Source organism: Rhagoletis zephyria, unplaced genomic scaffold, assembly GCF_001687245.7.
Source record: "Rhagoletis zephyria isolate East Lansing unplaced genomic scaffold, Rhagoletis_zephyria_1.1 Rzeph_scaffold_04853, whole genome shotgun sequence".
NCBI lineage: Eukaryota > Metazoa > Arthropoda > Insecta > Diptera > Tephritidae > Rhagoletis > Rhagoletis zephyria.
This window is the reverse complement of record NW_016161936.1, coordinates 16421-39431: the sequence shown is the minus strand read 5'-3', so window position 1 is coordinate 39431 and position 23011 is coordinate 16421. Positions and strand designations below refer to the sequence as shown.

At 37.2% G+C, this 23011-nt stretch overlaps 1 protein-coding gene across 1 annotated transcript; it reads right to left on the bottom strand.

The window, feature by feature from the left end:
* Positions 1–17829: 17829 nt before the first annotated feature.
* Positions 17830–19797, bottom strand: LOC108371278 (suppressor protein SRP40-like). The gene is made up of 2 exons (XM_017626806.1): positions 18201–19797; positions 17830–18092 (listed from the first exon to the last, which is right to left on the bottom strand). Exons 1-2 carry the CDS (start codon positions 19476–19478, stop codon positions 18084–18086), a joined length of 1287 nt encoding a protein of 428 aa, XP_017482295.1. The 5' UTR covers positions 19479–19797; the 3' UTR covers positions 17830–18083.
* Between the last annotated feature and the right edge of the window lie 3214 nt (positions 19798–23011).

Sequence of the window (23011 nt, the reverse complement as noted above, 5' to 3'; positions counted from 1 at the left end):
TCTTTTGCTTAGGTTCGATAGTGACTTTTTATTGATGAGTTGCGGCAGACAATTCTCTTTAACCAGCTCCAAAACAACCGCCTGACGTTTGTCGGGGCTTGTAGGTAAAGCTCTATTGGTTTTGTTCACAGCCTTTCCCAGAGTTTTCTTGCACTTGTATGTGCCTAGAGGAGAAATATTCTCACTTCCTTTCTTTGCTTCCTTTTTTATCCCTGCTTCGACGCTGCCGGTTTCGATCAGCTTGCCGCTTCTCCGCTAATTTCCGTTTGTTGTTAAATATAACTTATTTCTTTTTCTGTCTCCGTGCTTTTCCCACTTATTTTTAATTTTTCTGGGTCACTTTTCAAGGTTTCTCTACTCTTCATCTTTCTTGAAGCACTGTCCATCCTGAAGAAATGAATTTCAAAAACTTGTAGACAGATCTGTGTAAGTGTGGAATCATTTTCCATTTTAAATCATCAATTTTTTTCTATTCAGTTTTCATTACTTATTCCTCGCTTAAGATTGAGGTTTATAATATTTAAATATTCCATTCACTCAAAGCAGTTATGAATTCACACATCAAGATATTCATAGCAAGATTGAAAAAACTAATGCCAAATCAAAAAAGGTTTAACACTGAATGAAATGAATGTATAGAAAAGGCTGCAATCTTTTATGTGTGCGCACTCTTTAATTCAGTACCAATCATTCAATATAATTAGTTCAAAGACACCCTGGTAAACAACTTTTTGATAAAAAGGCAGATTTTTGACAATTGCTCAATTGTAAAAATTCGAAGCGGCGCTACCCAATTTAAGTTTTTTGGTAGAGGGGAGTTTATATCATAAGTTTGGGATTATATATCAAACAGTTGTATTAACATTAACGTTTTAAAAATAATTCATATCTTATCTTGAAAATGTTTAAAATTTACATTAGATTCGATAACTACTTCGCATAAGCTTTACATTTCAATTGATAAAATTTTAGTGGAAATATTTTAAAAATCTTAGTGTCCTTAATAAAAGAAAAACAGCTCATCATAAAAATTGTATCGCCGTTCGGCGTTGGCGTAAGACTGTAGGTCCCTCCCATTTGTGTGACAACAAAGGCGCACGCTACAAATCGGAGGAGAAGCAAAAGTGCAATTAGCAAAAGTGTCAGCGCGAAAATAAGATTATTATAAATAAATTTAGTTTCAAACAGGTCGCAACCCTCTTCAAACACCTCAAAAGTATTCCCAATATTATTCAGTTGTATTCACATGAGCCCGTAATTACCATTTTTTACTAGAATTTTCCAGATTTTACCGGAAATCGTACTTGGTTTTCTGGCAACGGAGAGGACAAACCAGAGAGTAAGTAAGGTTATCTCATTGTCAGAAGCTACCAGTTTTAGTCCGAAGATTTTTTGGTGGTAAATTCTGGTAAATGTGTCTAAAGATCAGATGTAGTGTGTTTGACAACCAAATTGCCAACCAAAGAGAAGTGCACTCTGCTTATGCATGTTGAAAAGTAAATAATTACTTATTTGAGTGGATGCTAATGAATTTTGGTTCAATCACAAAACGCCTAAAAAGGTATTAACCGTTATTTTACGTTTAAAAACTTTAATATTTTAACATATTACCACCCTATACCCTACACCCTATATATGCTTGACCGTTGAACTAAATCGTTGTTTATTTGGATAAAATTAAAATATATTTTACTGTTCAATATTGGAGTTGGTGTGAAACAAAAATTAATAATTTATTGTTAGTATGCAAATGAGAACTACAATTATGAGCAAAGGCAGTTAGGCTTGCTGAAGTTTCTAATCTAAGAAGAAAATGTTTTTAAACCAACAAATATTGCGTATGGTAGCATGAAATGTCACAATCTTCTTAGTTGTCAGGTTGTTGATATTGCGACGAAAAAGTGACAATGGAACTACCTCCTTTTTATTACAAGCTTTTATTTAACTTGGTCATCCCGCGGAAATCGCGGAAATTTCGAATCGATTTTAAACTAACTTCCCGACAAGTTAGAGACTTGAAATTTTCAGCATAGTTCCAATCACGATGACAATGCAATTTAATATATAAATGAATTCCCCATATGGTCCAGGGGTCTTGATTCAAAGGCGGTCAAAAAATATTAAGATTTATGGCTAACAGAGCGTAATTTGCCAAAGAACGTAAAACCACTATAAAATTGTTAAAGCTGCCGGCGATAGTGTAGCAAAGCTATTTGTGGCAAATTCTAGATATCAGCCTAGTCTAGATATACACCTCGTTGTAGGCATCATATCAAGGAGATACAATTAGAAGACTCCAGATGTCGCCCCGCTAGAAGAAGTTAAATATTGCGCCTAAATATATGCCATGCTACAGCGGAAATGGACGACACGCCATTTCTTTAAATAAAATTAACTGCTGCTATATGTACATATGTATGTTTATACAAACCGTAAGCAAACAACATTTTGCTTGCCAAGTCTTCTGTTCTCTTTCATTGCAAGTTGAATTATTTTAATATCTATTGCAAAATTTTGTACATAAAATAAAATAACACTTTTTAATATACAACGCTTTTATAAATGGACTAAAAATTATAAAATAAAATAATGTAAAAAAAATATTTTTTAAAAACAAGCTTTTATTTAACATGTACAATCAAAGGAATAAAATAAAGTAGTGTAACAAAAGATTTTTTAGCAAGAAAATTTTGTCAAAACTGCACTAAAATGAATAAAATAAAATAAGTTAAGGTCTCGTTAAAGTTACTAAACTCCAGATGTCGCCCCGCCAGAAGAAGTTAAATATTGCGCCTAAATATATGCCATGCTACAGCGGAAATGGACGACACGCCATTTCTTTAAATAAAATTAACTGCTGCTATATGTACATATGTATGTTTATACAAAACGTAAGCAAACAACATTTTGCTTGCCAAGTCTTCTGTTCTCTTTCATTGCAAGTTGAATTATTTTAATATCTATTGCAAAATTTTTTACATAAAATAAAATACCACTTTTTAATATACAACGATTTTATAAATGGACTAAAAATTATAAAATAAAATACTGTAAAAAAAATATTTTTTAAAAACAAGCTTTTTGACCGTACAATCAAAGGAATAAAATGAAGAAGTGTAACAAAAGATTTTTTATCAAGAAAATTTTGTCAAAAATGCACTAAAATGAATAAAATAAAATAAGTTAAGGTCTCGTTAAAGTTACCAAAAGCCATTTAGTGAAAGGAGTTATTCAAACTTTAATGAAAATTACTGACAATTTGTACTAATTTACTTCGTTTTTAAAAAAAGCTTGTCGGCGAATTCAGCGTACATGCATAATTGGTTAGGTATGTGTGTATATGTATGTATGCAGATGTTTAAATGCCGGTTTTCTATTCACGCGACAAGCTTTTTTAAAAACCAAGTAAATTAGTACAAATTGTTAGTAATTTTCATTAGAGTTTCAATAACTCCTTTCACTAAATGGCTTTTAGTAACTTTAACGAGACCTTAACTTATTTTATTTTATTAATTTTAGTGCAGTTTTGACAAAATTTTCTTGATAAAAAATCTTTTTTACACTTCTTCATTTTATTCCTTTGATTGTACGGTTAAATAAAAGCTTGTTTTTAAAAAATATTTTTTTACATTATTTTATTTTTATTATTATTACCTTCCTTTTATTAACTCGGGATGTAACTATGTAATATTGATGCGCCTAAAAGATGCAGCGATTTCTATTCTCACGTTACATACCTGATGACAGTACGAATGGTAACTATAATTGGGAGGGATTGTTAAAAAAATCCCGAAGTATAAACTACTGAAAATGGCGAAAATTCAGGATCTAAAGATTGAAGAACTCAAGCAGGAGTTGGAGAAACGAAATTTAGCAACCTCCGGAAGAAAAGTGGAGTTGCTATCACGGTTGCGAGAGGCTATGGAAAAGGAAGGCATCGACGTTGACAAATACGACTTCCATCGTGAAGATGACGAGGCATCCTTGAAGGACAAAGACAAGGAAGAGGTTGCTGGTTCATCGAATGATGTGGAGCAGAAATCAGCGAAGCTTGAAGAGCAGGGAAAGGCCCCTTGTGCGTCAACGGCTATAGACGTGAACATGTTATTGGGTGCCATGTCACAGATGTCATCTCAGATGCAAACACAGTTGTCAGATATTTCGTCGCAGCTACAGGCACAGAAGACACACTTATTACAGTTGCTGGAAGTCCAGGATGCAAAGATTACACAACTGCAGGAGAATTTGGCTAGAGATAACGAACAAATCAAGGATAGACAGGATAAACTCGAGGCTAAGGTAGAACAGTTTGAAGGTCGCCTCCGAGATTTGCAGATGAATCGTCCAGCTACTTCGACAAGTGCTCCCAAGGTAAAGACTCCATACTTTGACGGCACGATTCCTTTCCAAGTCTTTAAGCTCCAGTTCGAGAAGACAGCTACAACAAATCGTTGGAGCATGGCGGATAAATCCGCTGCTCTGTTCGTGGTATTAAAAGGACCTGCAGCGGAAATCTTGCAGACTATTCCCGACTGTGATAGGAACAATTACGATGCCTTAATGGGTGCAGTGGAAAGACGTTATGGTAACGAGCACAGGAGAAGACAGATTTAACAGATGGAGCTGGAGAATCGCTGCCAGAAATCCAACGAGACTTTACAGGAATTCGCCTCTGAGATTGAAAGGTTGGCTCATTTGGCAATTAGAGACGCATCTGTTGTGCATCTTGAAAGGGTAAAAATCCAGAAGTTCATCAACGGAATGCGGGACATGTATACCAAGCGAGAGACGTACGCGAATCCAAAGGCAACATTTGCTGAAACCGTCTCATATACTCAGACACGTGAAACGGCAGCACTCCTAAGTAAACCAGCCTACAAAGCCCATCGAGTGGAAGTGGAAACACCGGACGAGACAAATGAAATACTGAAGAAGCTAATCCAACTGCTGGGCGAGAAAAAGCATGGATCTGGCAAATGTTTTAAATGTGGAAAGCCAGGCGACTTCGCCCGCGATTGCAGTGTAAGTTCCAATGGGCTCAACCATTCAGCAGGACGCAAACGCAGGGCTGAGGGAGACGAATCCAACTCCAATCAGTCGTAAAACTAAAACGAGCCAGCAGTAAGGGGCATACGCTGGCTCACGCAATTGAAGGCCCCACACTCTCCGTCTCGCGAATTGGCAGAAGAGCGAACAACGTTACTGTTGGTGGATATGTGGATGGACATGAGCGAGTATTAACTGTGGATACGGGTGCATCACATTCCATCATTCGATCTGATTTGGTCACTAAATAAGTAAGACCATTACCGGGAGCAAGGCTGAGGACTGCAACTGGTGAGGACACCCAAGTTGTAGGAGAGGTAACGTGCAAAGTCGCAATAGGGAATGTGACGGTGTTATACATGTTCATAGTCGCGGCGATTATGGATGAAGTCATCATTGAATTACACTTTTTATTTGATCAAGGTATTGAGATCGACATGAAGAACAGGATCATGAAGTAAAATAACATGGTAGTGCCCCTTAGGTTTGGGTATGATGGTCCGTACAGCAGCAAGCGAGTGATCCTAGAGGAAAGCGAGCAGATTCCACCGAAGTCAGAAGCAGTTGTGTGGACGAAGATTGATGGAGATTGTGGGTTTTTGAAGCAACACAAAATTCTACACCGGACGTACTTATTGGTAAAACTGGCTAAGACGCAAAAAGATGGACGCATCCCAGTTCGAGTGCTCAATGAGTTCAAATCACTAGTCAAACTCCGAAGAGAAACTGCACTGGGGAAATGTCGAGAGGTAGAGGCAGTCTTCAACTGCAAAAAATTACCTGAAAGCGATTCCATTGGCGAGAATGACATTGCGGAAGACATTAATGCATGGACGGAAGCGTTGGAAGAAAAATACCAGCACAAGGCTAAGGAACTTCTCCGCAGATACTCCAACATATTCGACAAGGATGGCGACAAACCAGGCAGGACTAACGTTGTGAAACATCCCATTGATACTGGCGATGTAAGGCCAATCCGTCAAGCTCCTCGGAAAGTTCCACTTGCCAAACGTGAAACTGTTAGCAAAATAATAAAATAAATGAGCGAGAGTGGTGTGATTGAACCATCAGCGTATCCATGGAGTTCACCGGTATTACTTGTGAAGAAGAAGGATGGTCAAATGCGGATCTGCGTAGACTACCGGAAACTAAACGATGTAACGAAAAAGGACAGCTGTCCTCTTCCCAGGATCGATGACACTCTGGACTCGTTGACTGGAACAAAGTGGTTCTCAACACTCGACCTTAAGAGCGGTTATTGGGCAGTGGAGGTAAGTGACGAGGACAAGGAGAAGACAGCTTTCAGCGTTGGAGACGGTCTGTGGCAATTCACGGTGATACCCTTTGGATTATGCAAGGCTCCTGCCACTTTTGAACGACTTATGGACCATGTGCTCAAAGGACTGCATTGGAAAACATGTTTGGTGTATCTAGACGACATTATCGTACTGGGTAAAAGCTTTGAGGAACACCTGAACAATTTGGAAGAAGTTTTCCAGAAGATAGCTGGCGCTGGTCTGAAGCTAAGTCCTAAAAAGTGCTCACTGTTCAGGAAGGAGGTGAACTACTTAGGGCACAAGGTGACAACGGAGGGCATCTGTACTGCGAAGGAAAAGATAGAAGCAGTAAAGGATTGGCCAAGACCTAGGAACCTGCACGAACTACGAAGTTTTCTTGGGCTATGCACCTACTACCGCCGATTTGTTCCGAATTTCGCCAGCGTTGCTAATAGCCTCCACGAGCTCACTAGGAAAAATAGAGCCTTCGAGTGGAACAAGGAGCAGGAGGAGGCTTTCCAGACTCTGAAGGAACGACTATGTACTGCACCTATGCTAGCGTATCCCGTTCCAGGTGCAACGTTTATTTTGGATACGGATGCTAGTGGTTATGCCATAGGAGGCGTACTGTCGCAGGTAATTGATGGGCAGGAGAAGGTAGTTGCCTACTATAGCCGGTCGATTGGAAAACCAGAGAGGAACTACTGCGTAACTCGGAGAGAACTACTAGCGTTGGTGGAGTGCGTCAAACATTTCCACAAGTACCTCTATGGGCAACGTTTCCGAGTTCGAACGGACCATGCAGCGCTGAAGTGGCTACTACAGTTTAAGAATCCAGAAGGACAGCTAGCTCGGTGGATTGAGAGACTGGAAAGTTATGACTTCGCTATTGAGCCCCGCAAGGGAAGTGTCCACGGTAATGCTGATGCCATGTCCCGCCGACGATGTACCCTGGAATGTAAATACTGCTCAAAAGCTGAGGGCAAAGAGGACATTATAGACGTCCGTGGAAGGAAGAACAGCAACGAAAGTGTCAGCAGGAAGATCCAGATCTGGATTTTGATGCATGGACTGGAGGTGGACAGAAGGCCAACTAAGGAGCAAATGGCAGCGGAAAACCCTATCGCAAAGGCGTACTGGGCACAATGGAACAGCTTAAAATTAATATGGGTATGGGAAAGCGAAGTCGGCCAGTGCTCCCGCAACCTGATAGTAGTTCCAAGGGTAAGAATTCCGGAGGTACTCAAGGAATTCCACAATGGTCCTAGTGGAGGGCACCTAGGAATCATGAAGACCCTGGAGAAGGTTAAGCAGAGGTTCTATGGGGTTGGTTGTCGGCAATCGGTCGCAGAGTGGATTGCGCGGAGTGTATTGCAGCTAAAGGGCCGAAATCCAGAACTCATAGCCAGATGAAGCAGTATAACTCAGGTGCACCTTTCGAGCGTATTGCCATGGATGTAGCCGGTCCATTTTCTATCACCGCACAGGGAAACAAATACGTCCTTGTAGTTATGGACTACTTTAGCAAATGGACGGAAGTATACAGTAGCGGAGGTATTCACCTACAATTGGGTTGGGAGATACGGTGTACCTATAGAGCTGCACTCTGAGCAGGGAAGAAATTTTGAATCGGCGGTGTTCCAAGAGATGTGCCAGATACTGGTTATCCGGAAAACTCGAACAACGGCTCTTCATCCCCAATCAGATGGCTTGGTGGAACGGTTCAACGGATCCCTGGAAGAGCATTTGCGGAAGGTCGTGGACAAAAATGAGAAAGATTGCGATGTTCGCATACCCTTGCCCCTGATGGGATACCGGTCAGCAGTGCATGAAACAACGGGTAAAACTCCTGCAAGGGTAATCTTCGGCAGTGAGCTCCGTTTGCCTAGTGACCTGAAGTTTGGAGTAACTGGCGATGCGAGGAGGATTGGGAAAGATACGTCCAACATCCTGGAAGAGGAGCTGAGAGAGATACATGCTCTTGTAAGACAGCGCACTCAAATTATGAGTAACAAGATGAAGGCCAGGTATGACAAGGCAATGAACTCCGAGGGTTTCCAAGAGGGAGACTTAGTGTTGCTGTACCCTCCACAACGGAAGAAAGGTTTGTCCCCAAAACTACAATGCAACTGTGAAGGTCCATATAAGGTCGTCAAATGGCTGAATGACGTAGTGTATCGAATCCAGACCGTTGGGAGACCAAGAAACAAGATGAAGGTGGTCCACTTGGAAAGGCTTACATCGTTTGGCACAGCAGGTGTGTCTGATCGGGACGATCAGACTTAGGTAGAGGGCAGTGTGGCGAATGCTGCGGCAATACAAAGCGAACAACGAGAAATAGGCAGAATGTTCGAGGAATGACGTAGACTGTTCCACAAAGAGAAACGTCAAGTTGGATGAACACTGCGAACAGCGAGAGAAAGAGAATGAACTTCAGAACGTTCGAGAGTTGCCATGAGTGCGAGCGCAGGTATAAAGGAGCCACGGCACAGCGGAGTTGAGTTAGTTACAAGTGAGTTGCGAATAAGTAAGCTATAAGTTTAATTGTGTTAACAAGTTTTGTAAAGCGTTGTAATTGCTTTAACGAGTATTGTAAAGTGTTTTTACGGTATTAGCAAGTATTGTAAATTGTTTGTTGTACAATAAAGTTAATTGTACTACAATTTGGTCATCGTGAGCATTTATTTAACAATCCAGCGATACGCGCCGTAGGATATTTGGGAAATCCCACAACCAAATCTAATTTTTGCCACAATGACGATTCAGGCAGTTTTGCAATTGGTCGATGAGCGGTTTTGCAAAAACATCGACGATATGTATATCTGTACATATGAAAATATGTGCGCCCTTAAGATGAATGCACAGTAAATTGAAATTTTGTAACGTTGCTAGAGCACTTTTCAGATTTATGTCTTTAACACCAAATTATTTGATTAAAAAATTTTTACTTAGAACGCTGAAACCGAATCGCAAACGCACTACAGAGAGTTTCACGCTGTCAAACGACAAAAATTAATTAAGGGCCGTTCAATATCCGGTTAACACAAACTGGTGGTAAAATGTCGATATTGACTTTTAACTGGGACGTAGTGACAACTAGACAGACTAGACGGCCCTAAGGGTTATTTTAGCCATCTCTGGTTAACACTAACCTCCATTTAAACATCGTTATCGACGTCACCTACTCTCTGTTATATGCATAACAGTAGCGCTCTAGCTTTTATAAAGATTTTATCTTGTTGCTTTAAATAGAAAAATTCTTTAAATATAAATTCGATCTTAAACTGAAGCATTTTCACCTAAGGTAATCCTTTTCACCACTTCAGATAGGTTATTAATTAAAAACAGTATTCAGAAGAAGAACATCGTACTAACTGAAATTTTTTCGCCTGTGGCTTATTAGAAGTATGTACACTTTTTAGATGCATGTGCATTTGCGTGCCTTTTATCGTATCTCGGTATTTCACTAACTCCCTGTGTGAGGAAACCAAATAATTCCCACAGCTGAAGCTAATTTCCGGTATTTCTCTTACTAGCGCCTGAAACTATACGTATTATTTAACAAATTTATAGCGTTTTTACGTTCTTTGACAAATTACGCTTTGTTAGCCATGAATTTTACTGTGTTTTGACCGCCTTTGTATCAAGACCCCTGGACCTTCTAGGAAATTAATTTATATTTTATATTGCATTGTCATCGTGATTGGAACTATGCTGAAAAAGTTAGTTTAAAGTCGATTGGAAATTTCCGACGGATGGCCAAGTTAACTAAAAAAAATGGGTTGGCTTTCCAATAAGGGCGGTCGTTAAAAAGATGGTGATCGAATTGGGAGTGGCCATGACATCTCCAACGACCTTTTTCGAGAGGGAATGCACCGCCATTGATAAAAATATTACTCCCGACCACCTAGGCCCCCTATGGTTCCCTTGGGACCCCTTAGAAAAATTCACAGGACAATATTTATATCCTTGATAACAGAAGAGGTGCCTGCCCCTCTTCTCCGGCAACACAGAAAGGAGATTTCTACTTAGTAAGGGTTATAATCCTTAAGCGCGCCCGAAGGCCGCCTACGCAGGAAGGAATTCTACGCAAAAATACTGTGGATACCCAAGCCGGAGTTATATCCACAAGAAATGTTATACAATTTTGACAAAAGAAGAGGGATTCCTCCTCTCTTCTTCGGCAACACAGAAAGGAGAATTCTACATAGTAAGGGTTATAATCCTNCCGGCAACACAGAAAGGAGATTTCTACTTAGTAAGGGTTATAATCCCTAACCGCGGCCGTAGGCCGTCTATGCCGAAAGGAGTCAAGTACAAAAATACTGTGGATACCCAAGCCGGAGTTATATCCACAAGAAATGTTATACAATTTTGACAAAAGAAGAGGGATTCCTCCTCTCTTCTTCGGCAACACAGAAAGGAGAATTCTACATAGTAAGGGTTATAATCCTTAAGCGCGCCCGAAGGCCGCCTACGCAGGAAGGAATTCTACGCAAAAATACTGTGGACGCAGGTGAAGATTGTGATTTTTGGCGATTTTCTTAGGGATACCAATAGGGCGCCTAGGTTGTCGGGGGTTGCATTTTTGTCAATGGCGATTCATGCCCTCTCCAAAAAAGGGGTTGGAGGTGCCACGCCCACTCCCCCTTCGCTAAGAGCCTTAATTTAATATTTTTCTGATTTTTATACCCGAGCGCCCTGCACTTACCTGACTACAACCATGCTTATACCTTTTCCCTATCATACTTAACTTTGCTTACTAAGTAGAGTTTGCCACATTATGAATGGCAAAGTACAGGGCGTAAAATAATAACTGTCGCACAGGTTTTTTGAAAAATAAAAGGGTCCTTTACAGATTTTGCGAAAAAAATGATTTTTTGTTAACTTTGTAAATATTTTACTTTAATTTTATTAACAAGTTTTAAAATTTGTATCCTTATTTGCATTTGCCACCCAGAAAATAACTGTATAGGGTTGGACGAATGAATACCCTCCTAGTCACCAGTTCCGAGTCCTTTCGATTTTTGAGTAGGAGGATTTATGTTAACAAAAGACGGAGTATAAAGGACCCAAATGGGGGACATTAGCCTATGCCTAGGCCCTATGGTTACAGAAGATATGTAATAAAGTAACCGAGCAAGACTTGCGTGCCGCTTGCGCTTTTCTCCCAAACCCGCTGGTAAACCCAAATGAAGGTTAAAATTTAAAAACTAATTAATAAAATTTAAATAAAATCTGTGGAAAGTTAACAATAAACTACTTTTTTTACTTGCGCTTTTTTCTCAAAGTGTTTACCGCCGGTAAACCCAAATAAAAGTAAAAATTTAAAAACTAGTTAATAAAGTTTATGTAAAACCTGTGGATAATTAACAATAAACTACTTTTCTCGCAAAGTCTATAAAGGTCCCTTTTATTTAAAAAAAAAACTGTGCAACAATTATTATTTTACAACCTGTATATGATAAAATATTTATATGTAGCTGGAAAAAGGAGTACAAAAGAAGTACAAAACTAATAAATGAGGACATTTCCAGATATTTTTATTTGGGAGTACAAGGGAGTACATGGCAATAAAAAGGAGTACGTTTACTCCCAAAAGCAGTACGTCTGGCAACCCTAGTTTTGATTAATATTACATAAACTGGAAACTGTTAAAAATTTGTGCTCATATGGAATAGTAGCTTATTTCGAAAGGCTGGCTTTAGTATAATGTTGCATTCGCGGCATACGATTGCGAATGACTTACTGGAACCGAGCCGTTGAAGAAATGTTGGCAAATAAACGTGCAAGAAATAGTTCCGATACTAGCAAGTTAATATTCTTATTAAGTCCCATCAAAAAATTCCTTCTCGTATAATAAATGTAATAATTATGAATGTATAATAAATAAAAAATAATAAAGTGTCGTAGAATTAAGGGAATGCCGCATTATAGTAAAGCCAGCCTATCGATATAAGCTACTATTCTACTACCGCTTGTGTACACAGATTGAGTTACCAAAATGTCTGTTAGCAACAGATAATAATAAAAATGCACATTAAATTGCTAAGAATGATGAAGGAAATCGATTCAGATATGCCTGCTTAACTTACGGTGACCATCCATCCTTTATTTTAAAGGACAGTCCTTTATTTTAGGACGCCTTTTGTCCTTTATTTCTTGAACTGTCATTTAAATCAGCTCTGCATTTTTGAGAGGTAAATTTTTAAACATAGAATATGAAAAATAAAAATGTCCCTTATAAAATAGAATGAAAGNATGCACATTAAATTGCTAAGAATGATGAAGGAAATCGATTCAGATATGCCTGCTTAACTTACGGTGACCATCCATCCTTTATTTTAAAGGACAGTCCTTTATTTTAGGACGCCTTTTGTCCTTTATTTCTTGAACTGTCATTTAAATCAGCTCTGCATTTTTGAGAGGTAAATTTTTAAACACAGAATATGAAAAATAAAAATGTCCCTTATAAAATATAATGAAAACCTTCGTCAGCTTGTTTCGCATCCCACTTACGGGCTTTTATTTAATCGGTAATCTTTGTACAATCTATAAAGCACAGGGAAAGTTGTGCCCAGGAACGTGATGCACGCTGAGTTTCCAGTTCCACTGAAGGAGAACAATAAACCCCCTATCGCTCAGTGGCTCAAAACTGGCATTTAGTGTTCGTAATTCACTGGAGCCTTCATTTTTTGTCACTTAATTTGATCATTTTTTTTTTATGAAAGCTTATAATATTTGCAAGAGACCAGTTGGGCCTGATTTGTAAATTTTTATTTGGTTGTATTAAATTTTTTAGTGAAAAATGCAGAAAAAGTGGCAATTTTAAAGAAAATGTATTCTCCTGTTCCAGTTAATAAATATTGCATAACAAAGACTAGTTGAAAACAATTGTATGGTTCTCCCAAAACGAAAGAATTACAAACAAACAAAAAAAATGTTATAAAAAAATGTTCACCAAAGTATTTTTTTTTAGTAAAAATTGGTTGAAAAATATGAACATTAAATTCCAATTTTGAACCACTGTGTCCTGGCTTCGGCGTGCAGTATGAATTATGGTAAACGCATTTTGGCAGCAAAGGATGGCGAAGTCCTGGAAAACGATTTGGCTTCATTTTTCGGAGTCGGTTAATTAACTGGTAAATATCTGATTTAAATTACGATATGGGTAAGGTACTTTTATCATACAAGTTGTATGTACGTATTCCCAACTCATTTTAAAAAATAATGCCTTTATTTTACATTGGTTAATATGGTCACCGTAGCTTAACTGGCCATGCGTGCACAAAACAAGCAAAAGGTCATTAAGCGGCTATTCAGTTATTATGTAACAACCAGTGGGAAGCGGGGGTCTTTGGTTTGCTTATTTCTGATGATAAGGGGCAACATTTCTTCATATAAAACATTAATTACACACGCACAATTTTTGCCTGCGGTTTCGCACACAATTGAACACTACACTTCACCCTTGTTTCGAATTTCTGAAAACGTTTTTTAAGCTATTTAGTGGTTTAATACTTCTTGGAGGCGCTTGGTATTGTAAAAAAATATGCGCAATTCGATCCCTAACTATATTTTTTTGTAAAGAACGCCCGTTTGCTTTATATTTGTAAAATTACAATTATTATTTTTATTTTGTTTACATCTGTCATTTGCTACAAATAAAGAAAAGTCTAAGAGTTACCATATATAAAAATTTTTACATCTATTTATTAAAATAATAATTTTCGATAATAATTTATTTAATTAATACTTTATTAAAACACAAATTTTAAGTGCTAATATATTTGTAAACCTGTCGTCCTTCGGCACGCAGTGGCAAACCCTCGAGTATACTTCTGCCTTGAAAACTCTTCTTATAAAATCATTTGGCGTTCGGAGTTAAAGCTCAGTTAGTCAACGACGTAGCGTAAACTTAGGTTGACGTACGTAGCAGCATATCAAATTTACTGTTGATAGAGAGAGACAGCAGCAACGGCAACGTCACCGCCATGCGGTGGTGAGTTTTGGTTAACACGCGAATCCCATAAGGTAGATCGTGTCTGCGTCAACCTACGTCTACGTTACGTCGTTGACTGTTTGAGCTTTTAGCCTTAAAAATGTAGGTGTCTCCATTTGTGTCAGAACAACAGAACTCATGCCCCAAGTTTGAGGAGAAGCTCGGCTAAACACTTAGAAAAATATTTTAGCAGCAAATATTTATTTGTTTACTTATTTTAAGGTAGATGGCAATCTTCACATTATGAGTTCAAAAAACTCAACCCTGATACAACAAATAGTATTAGTACTGAATGATAATGAGAGATTGCAATCACATAAACGTACAATCATACATGATTGGGTTTCTTACCTTCCTTTTATTAGCTCGGGATGTAACTATGTAATATTGATGCGCCTAAAAGATGCAGCGATTTCTATTCTCAAGTTACATACCTGATGACAGTACGAATGGCAATTATAATAGGAGGTTTTAGTTTTTTAAACTATAATTTTATTTATTTGCATTCACCTTCTCTATGTGAATGGATCTCGACCATTCCATAACACACTACATATTTTGTGTTTACAATTTGTAACCTCAAGAGTGGTTGTTAAATTTTTAAAATCAAACAATCACATTTTTTAAACGAATAAAATGAGAATGCACACGCGATTAATTCAATCATTACACAGCTCTGCTTGTAGACGCCGTAAGGCTTGAATTATGTGATATTTTATTTCCAATCAGAAGTGGTATTTAAAAGTGGTAAAAAAAACACTTGTCGATATATAAGAAATTTTTTTTTTTTGTAAAAGCAAAGTTACACATTTGTTTGTATTGCCAATGGCTATCAAAAAATACCACAACTGATGGGAAATAAAATATCACATAATTCAAGTGGCCCGTTTCAGAAATTCTGACTCAGTTACAAATTTTAATTTAATTGTGACGGGTGTGACATGTGACGGGCGTGATCGTTTCTTTTTCTCGAAAAGAACAGTATACAAATACTCAAAAGCAATTCGCACATATTCGCCTGTTTCATAGCGTTACTTTCGTCAGCTTTTTTACACTTTGCTTCAATAATTAATAAAATATTCAGTACTTGCCCGAAAACCTTGAAAATTACTCTTACTTACTGGAAATAATACTAGGGATGTCTGAAAAAACATCGATGCATCGTAAATATCGATATGTTTTGCTTCTGACGTCTGTTGTACATTTTTTTAATTGTACAAAAAAAGAAGTGACTTTGAACAAAAAATTTAAATGGCTTCAAAATGTTCCGTTAGAAACATATACCTTGTTTATACCAATGTAAGAACCGCATTTACAATAAAACGATTTGACTCAACACATATTTCTTTCAAAAGTTTATACCTGTGTCTTTTTAGCGCCCTCGCTGAAACCGTATTCAAAAGTAAACAAAATTTGTTGTTTTCTTTCCATATTTCTTTAATAATTAATTTACGCGCTTGACCGAAATGGAAGCGAACTATAATTCATNTCAAAAAATACCACAACTGATGGGAAATAAAATATCACATAATTCAAGTGGCCCGTTTCAGAAATTCTGACTCAGTTACAAATTTTAATTTAATTGTGACGGGTGTGACATGTGACGGGCGTGATCGTTTCTTTTTCTCGAAAAGAACAGTATACAAATACTCAAAAGCAATTCGCACATATTCGCCTGTTTCATAGCGTTACTTTCGTCAGCTTTTTTACACTTTGCTTCAATAATTAATAAAATATTCAGTACTTGCCCGAAAACCTTGAAAATTACTCTTACTTACTGGAAATAATACTAGGGATGTCTGAAAAAACATCGATGCATCGTAAATATCGATATGTTTTGCTTCTGACGTCTGTTGTACATTTTTTTAATTGTACAAAAAAAGAAGTGACTTTGAACAAAAAATTTAAATGGCTTCAAAATGTTCCGTTAGAAACATATACCTTGTTTATACCAATGTAAGAACCGCATTTACAATAAAACGATTTGACTCAACACATATTTCTTTCAAAAGTTTATACCTGTGTCTTTTTAGCGCCCTCGCTGAAACCGTATTCAAAAGTAAACAAAATTTGTTGTTTTCTTTCCATATTTCTTTAATAATTAATTTACGCGCTTGACCGAAATGGAAGCGAACTATAATTCATATTTATATAATAATAATAAAAAATTTAAAACGGGCTGTATGAAGAAAACCAGCCTTTTTTCACTTCGCGTCAAATGAGTGATGTGTTTATACCTATTTTCTAACCGATGTGAGAAATAAAACACCGATTTGAAAACAAAATCGAGTCAATACACTTTTGAATTTCTGAGCGTATTGAAATTTGGTTTATGCTTCCGTTTTGAATCACAGCGAACTGGGTCCAGGCGCTTTATGTGTCGGTATAAACAAGGTAATAATTAGCTCAGTCGCAGTAATTTATTTCTAACTTTGTACAATTTCGCTAATAACATATTTTGTTGAGAAACATCATCTGAAAAATCCTATGCAAATCGATGCATCGATGTATGCCTTTGGATGCATCGAAAAATATCGATGTACATTTCGATGCATCGAATCAAAGAAAAACATAGATGAATTTTTTCCACTAACATCCCTAAATAATACACTCAAAATCTTCAGTTTATTTTCATTTTGTTCGGTATCGATTACCGTGAAATGAGCCATATGTATTAAGACTTCCGTAAAAATAGATGGAAAAAAAAATGCAAATACCTCCAAAAATCTCGTTATATTAATTTTTCTTATACATTTTGTAAACATTTTTATACAGAGCAGGACTTAAAACACCGCTTTATTTCTTAATTTTTCGAATTTTACCATCGCTAAATTAAAAAATTTGTATGAAAGTTGCCAAATATTCAGTATTTGTCTTAAACGAAATTTATTTTTAGACAAACTGATACCTTACTCAATGAAATCGGATAAAAAGCGTCGAAGTTAAGGAATTTAAGTAGAAATACGAATTGAATTTACATGTATAGATTTTCAGATATTATGAGCAGTGCGCCTAAGGAAGTCATAAATTTTTACTCAAAATTGATACAAAGGCGACTTAGCAAAAATTGGTTTTTCATAAATTTTTGGAAAATTAATTCTATAGCTGCTTTAAATTGCCCTAACTAACTCGTTTGACTGAGCAGTTATATAATGATTGCCTAACGGAAAGGTGGTCTTAGTTGAAGTTCTTTAGCAAATGTTCAATCGAATTATCGATACGATCTCGGGTACCGTCATTCTCCCGAGAAATTTGAGGTATTTAACTAGACATGGAGCCGAAGGTGGTAACACTAGTGCTCCATCTGAATGTAAAGCAGTGGATTTTCATATATATAATAATAATAATAACTAGACATGCGAGCATACCGGGTGTGTTAAAAAATAAAAAAATAAAAACTTGCAATTTATGCATTTAACATTCTATTGTGAAAAAAGCATTTAGTTAATAATTTCTATGAAAATACAGCAAGTAGTAAATAAACTTTGATGACTTTATTTCCACTATCTTTCACGGTCGATTGGTGAACAGTAGAATATGGTATTTGCAAATCATCATCATTAGAACGGTAGACAATGTAGACCTCAATGGAACAGAAAAAATGCATGGTTTATTTTCTGAATGGAGACGAGTACATTTAATGGTTCTAACACCCTGAATAACGAGCTTTACGATATTAGGGAATATCGCGAGAAAGCGGTCCTTGTGGGAAATTGCTTCTCGAGCACACTTTATACACGCATTTGTATGTACACGAGTTATTTAGGCTGAAAGGAAAAGATATGCATATAAAAAAACGCCGACATTTTCGTGCACTATAATGTATAGAAATGGATACTTTTATATGTATTTACGTATTTATGAATAGAAATTACCTGTAAATCTGGTGCTGTACCAGGTTGTGCTAGATCACAGGCTGATATCCAAGGATTAAGTCGAGTCAGTGGCGACTCGCTTTCGAATATCGACCATTTGGTATTTGGAACACTGATGTCACTGTCCGCCGCAATAGTGTGACTCAAACCATTGTCACTTATCGCTGCCACATATGAAATGTCGCCAATTGCTAGTTTATAATTGTTTTCCTTCTGCCCCGAATAAACGTTCTCTTTAGCGTACTGGTTGATGTTTGTCTTTACATTAATCTTGACTTCATTTTTCTCATTTGCATGTTCTTCCTCGTGTTGAAAATCATCGTTTTCTACGATACCAATCTCAATGCCAGTATTTCTTTCGTTGGCTGTATAATTATGGTCCTGCGGGTGTTGTTCATCGTCTTCAACAGCACTAGTTAATGAGCTCTCACTCACACCACTAATTGAGTCCTTGTTTGAGGCATCATAATCGTCCACAATGACGTAACCAAGTTTATCATTAGTAAATTTAGTCAGCCGATCGAACGATTCTTCCGACAAAAGATCGTCCTCGGCAACCAGAGCTAATATATCGTCCTCGTCGAAGGACTGTGATGCGTCCGATGGATTGGAAGCAAACTTTACGGGAAGCCCTTGAGAATCTCTACTGGCGCTGGTACTAGCAGCCTCATTGAATTCATTAGTCTTGTCTTCCGTACTAGTTGGGCCGTCCTCGATATCATACCCGCTGCCGCTTTCGGATCCAACACCGCTTCCTCGTTTACTCACGTTGCTGCCAGCACTGGTATCAGCGTTACCACCTCCACCGTCTATTTCTTTCTTCTGGTTACTTTCGTCTTCGGTTAGGTCACGTATTATTCTCGTTTGCCTGGTAGCCCGTGAAGACGACTTTAAGCCGGAAAGTGTTTCTAACCGTAGATGTTGGACGTCGTGGGTTGTTCCCTCTATCGGCGGTGCGAATGGGGGCAAATAAAGAAAGCTTTTATATAAATAGTTGTAATTCTCTATGTGATATTTTTTCCCTTCAGCTTCTTGTTGAGGATGGTTTGGAGAGGCTTTACTTTCTACCGTAGGCACGCCCCCTCCACCCAGATATGCCGGAAACAGTAATGAAGGTGTCGTTGGTTCAGGGCTGTTGTCTAATGGAGTAGAGGTGAAAAAAGTCGACGATGTCGATGTAGTTGATGAAGATGATTTTGAACTGGTGCTGGTGCTGCCACGCCGAGCCCCCGAAATAAACGCAAGCGCCATCACGACCAGCCCGGGTCCTGGCCGCATATTGACCTCGGGTTCGGCGGTGCTAGCATGGTGCAGGCCCGCTTGAGACGCGCTTGCGACTCCAATTTAATTCAAATAATGATGGGCTCATGGCCCCATCATATTTTCTTAATGTTTTTGGTATCAGTATTCTTGGACAATTAGTTTCAACTTTGGTGGTTTTTACAAATATTTTTAATTCGCTATATACTATATAACGTATTATATTTTTATATGTATTCATACATATGTATGTTTCCCCATATGCATCAATCAACTGAGCTAGAGCTTTTTTTATGTTTGATGGCAACTGATAGAGCTTATTCTTCTTGACAAAGTTCCACCTGAAAAAGATCAGAAAGCCATAAGGGACTTTATTAGAATAACGAATTAATGACCAAACGTTTTATAAAACATTTCAATGGAATTAATTCAATGGATTTTTACAGCAGGTGATTGATCTTGGTTGTACATAATCCTACACTAAGAAAAAAACACAATATCGTATTTGTTTCAAACCAAATCAAAATCAAGTGTGAAGTGATGTGGTATTGTGCTTACTTTAACCTTTTAGATTTTTGATCTGTAAGTTAAAATATCTCTTTCGGTTTTTTGGAAGTAAATTTTTTAGATATAAAGGAGCGTTAGTGGTGCAGCGCTTCCGCTTTGAGAAAAATTTCTTCTACTGCTTAATGAATTGCAGTAGCCACACGAAATATTTTCCAAAATCAATTTAAATAAGTCACAATATGAAATATGTTACGAATTCCTGCACTCTGTGGTTTTTTAAAAGGAGGTATCTTACATAATGCTTCACAAAAGTAGTTTATTTCAGGTTTCGAGTCAGTTTTTTTTAAATAGCAAATCAATTTCCGATAAATAATGAAATTGAATTTCATTAAAGGCAAGTACGTTTAAGTTTTGTGTTCTATGAAGACTATTATATAAATTGTTAATATTATTTGATTTTAAGTGAACTGGTTTTTGTTATTATGTTTAATATAATTTCGCTTTTAGTGATAAGTTTTCCGCTACTCGACAGCCGGTTTGTGGGCTCAAAGTGTATGTAATAATAATAGATTGGCGCCTACACATATGTTAGTGTTTGGCCGAGCTTCTCCTCCGATTTGTGGCGTGCGCCTTGATGTTGTCACACAAAGCGGAGGGACCTACAGTTTTACGCCGACTCCGAACGGCGATTGTATTTTTATGAGAAGCTGTTTTTCATGGCAGAAATACACTCGGAGGTTTGCCATTGCCTGCCGAGGGACGACCGCTGTTAAGTAAAAAACTTTTTTCTATATTTTTGCGATGTTGCTTTGACCAGGGTTTGAACCCAGGCATTGTGGAGTGGAAGCGCGCACTACTTACCACTACACCACAGCGGCACAGTGTATGTGCTTTAGCAAATATAGCTTCCAAACAATCCGGTGTCAAGTTACACATATTTGATGCTTAGTGATAGAACTTTTTAGAAAAGTATCGATACTAGTACTCATATTAGAATACTCTAAAAAAGTATCGATGCCAGTTCTCATATTTTCAAAAAAGTATCGATAATACTCGTACTTCCAAGTATGTATTCTCAAAGCAGACGCAAAAAGGAAACAAAAATCAGATTCCTTTGCTTTTTTGACCTCTTCCTATTTGTAAATTGAATAGTCGTTGCTCTTAATACATACATAGCTGTAATCTGATCTAAAGGAGTTTTTGGAATAAACTTTCAATAAGATTAGTTTTAGTTAGTTAGCAAAAAGCTTATTTCAAGTTTTTAAAAGCAATTATTTTATAATTGTCTGACGCGTATGTGTTTTTTTTAAATAGCTTTACTTTGTGGTGAAGCCCATTCTCTATTGGAAAGATAAGATCTTTTTCATAAAAATTTGCATCAAGAATGGGCTGGATTTCGAATTCACAACGAAGGTAGAATACACGGGTTAACGACGGCTGCCGTATGCTGAAGAGTGGCCAAGTTGTCGAGTCAGAAGACCATCCTCTTCCACCATTCATTATGAATGGGGAGGCAAGATATTCGTTTTTCAATTATTTAAACATTTTTACCCGAAGCCAATGTTGAAATGACCGCTACATTTTCTTCTAGGTTGTGTAAAAATTTCATAACTGTGTCAATTACAAAAGATTTTCAGCAAGAAAATTTTGCAAAAACTGAACTAAAATTAAAAATAAAATTATGGGGCAAAATTTTTTTTTAATACAAATTTATTATTTATCATGTACAATCAATAGAACAAAATAAAGTAGTGTAACAAAAGATTTCTTAGCAAGAAAATTTTGTAAAAACTGCACTTAAATTAACACAACAAGTAATTTTTAGCAATAAAAAACGACTTCAATTCTCATATAAAAAATATATTTATATATATTTCATGATCCAATGATCGGATCTAAACCAGATTAGTATGGGACCACCTCTGAGACACTAGTTTTCCGATGCAAAAATTATCGAAATCGGTTGACATGGTCCAAAGTTATGCGGTAACATACATAAAAAAAATCCGACGAACTGATAACCTCCTCCGTTTTTGGAAGTCGGTTAATAAAATAAGTTAGGCTTGCGTTAAAGTTACTAAAAGCCAATTAGTAAAAGGAGTTACCCAAACTCGAATGAAAATTACTACATAACAATTTTTACTGATTTACACCGTTTTTAAAAGAGTTTGTCGCGCGAAAAGCGAACCCGCATTTACATACCTGCATACATACATATGTATACCTTACCAATCGTGCATGTACGCTGAATTCGAAGACAAGCTTTTTTAAAAACGAACCCAGCAAAAAATCGGTAATCGCTTTTAGTGGTAACGTGTTCTAGAAGGCATAGCGTTATAATGCCTTCGAATTTTTTCGCTTCTTTTAGGCATTGCCGGAAATGCAAAGTAGAATGTCCTACAACATTTTATTTATTTCGCTTCTTCGTTTATTTTCGGGGAATACAAAGTAGAACGTCCTATAATATTTTTTTAATTCGCTTTTTTGCTTCATTTCGCGGACTGCAAAGTAGAACACTGCATCGTAGTCAGCTGAAAAATAGAATGATTAGGGACACGAATTTCGATACGATACGATACCATATCGATACTTTTGGCATTCGATACCGATATTTTCTACTCGATAGTTTTAAAACGATATTTTTTGGAATCGAGTACCAGAACCCTAGTATCGCATCGAATGTCATAAACTCACATTACAAGAATAATGTTATTAACAACTCAACCTAATATTACCGGCGAGAGTTTTTCTACGCACGCACGCAAGTTTTTCTCATTTGATAAACCGAAATCAATTTGCGTGCGTGATTGCTCAGAGTTGCATTTCTGTCAAATTTAAAAAAAGTTTGCTGAGAAAAATTTGAATCCAAAATTGGCGCCAAAATGCCAATTGAGCATAAACCTCAAATCGAAATGTCACGCAAGACAAATCTTGGAATTTGAGTTAGCTTTTTACGCACGCATATTAGGTTTGCCTGTAACAATTCTTGCCGATATAAATTGGGCTTTAAAGAGCAGAAATCTGAGCTATAGTTAGGATTGCAT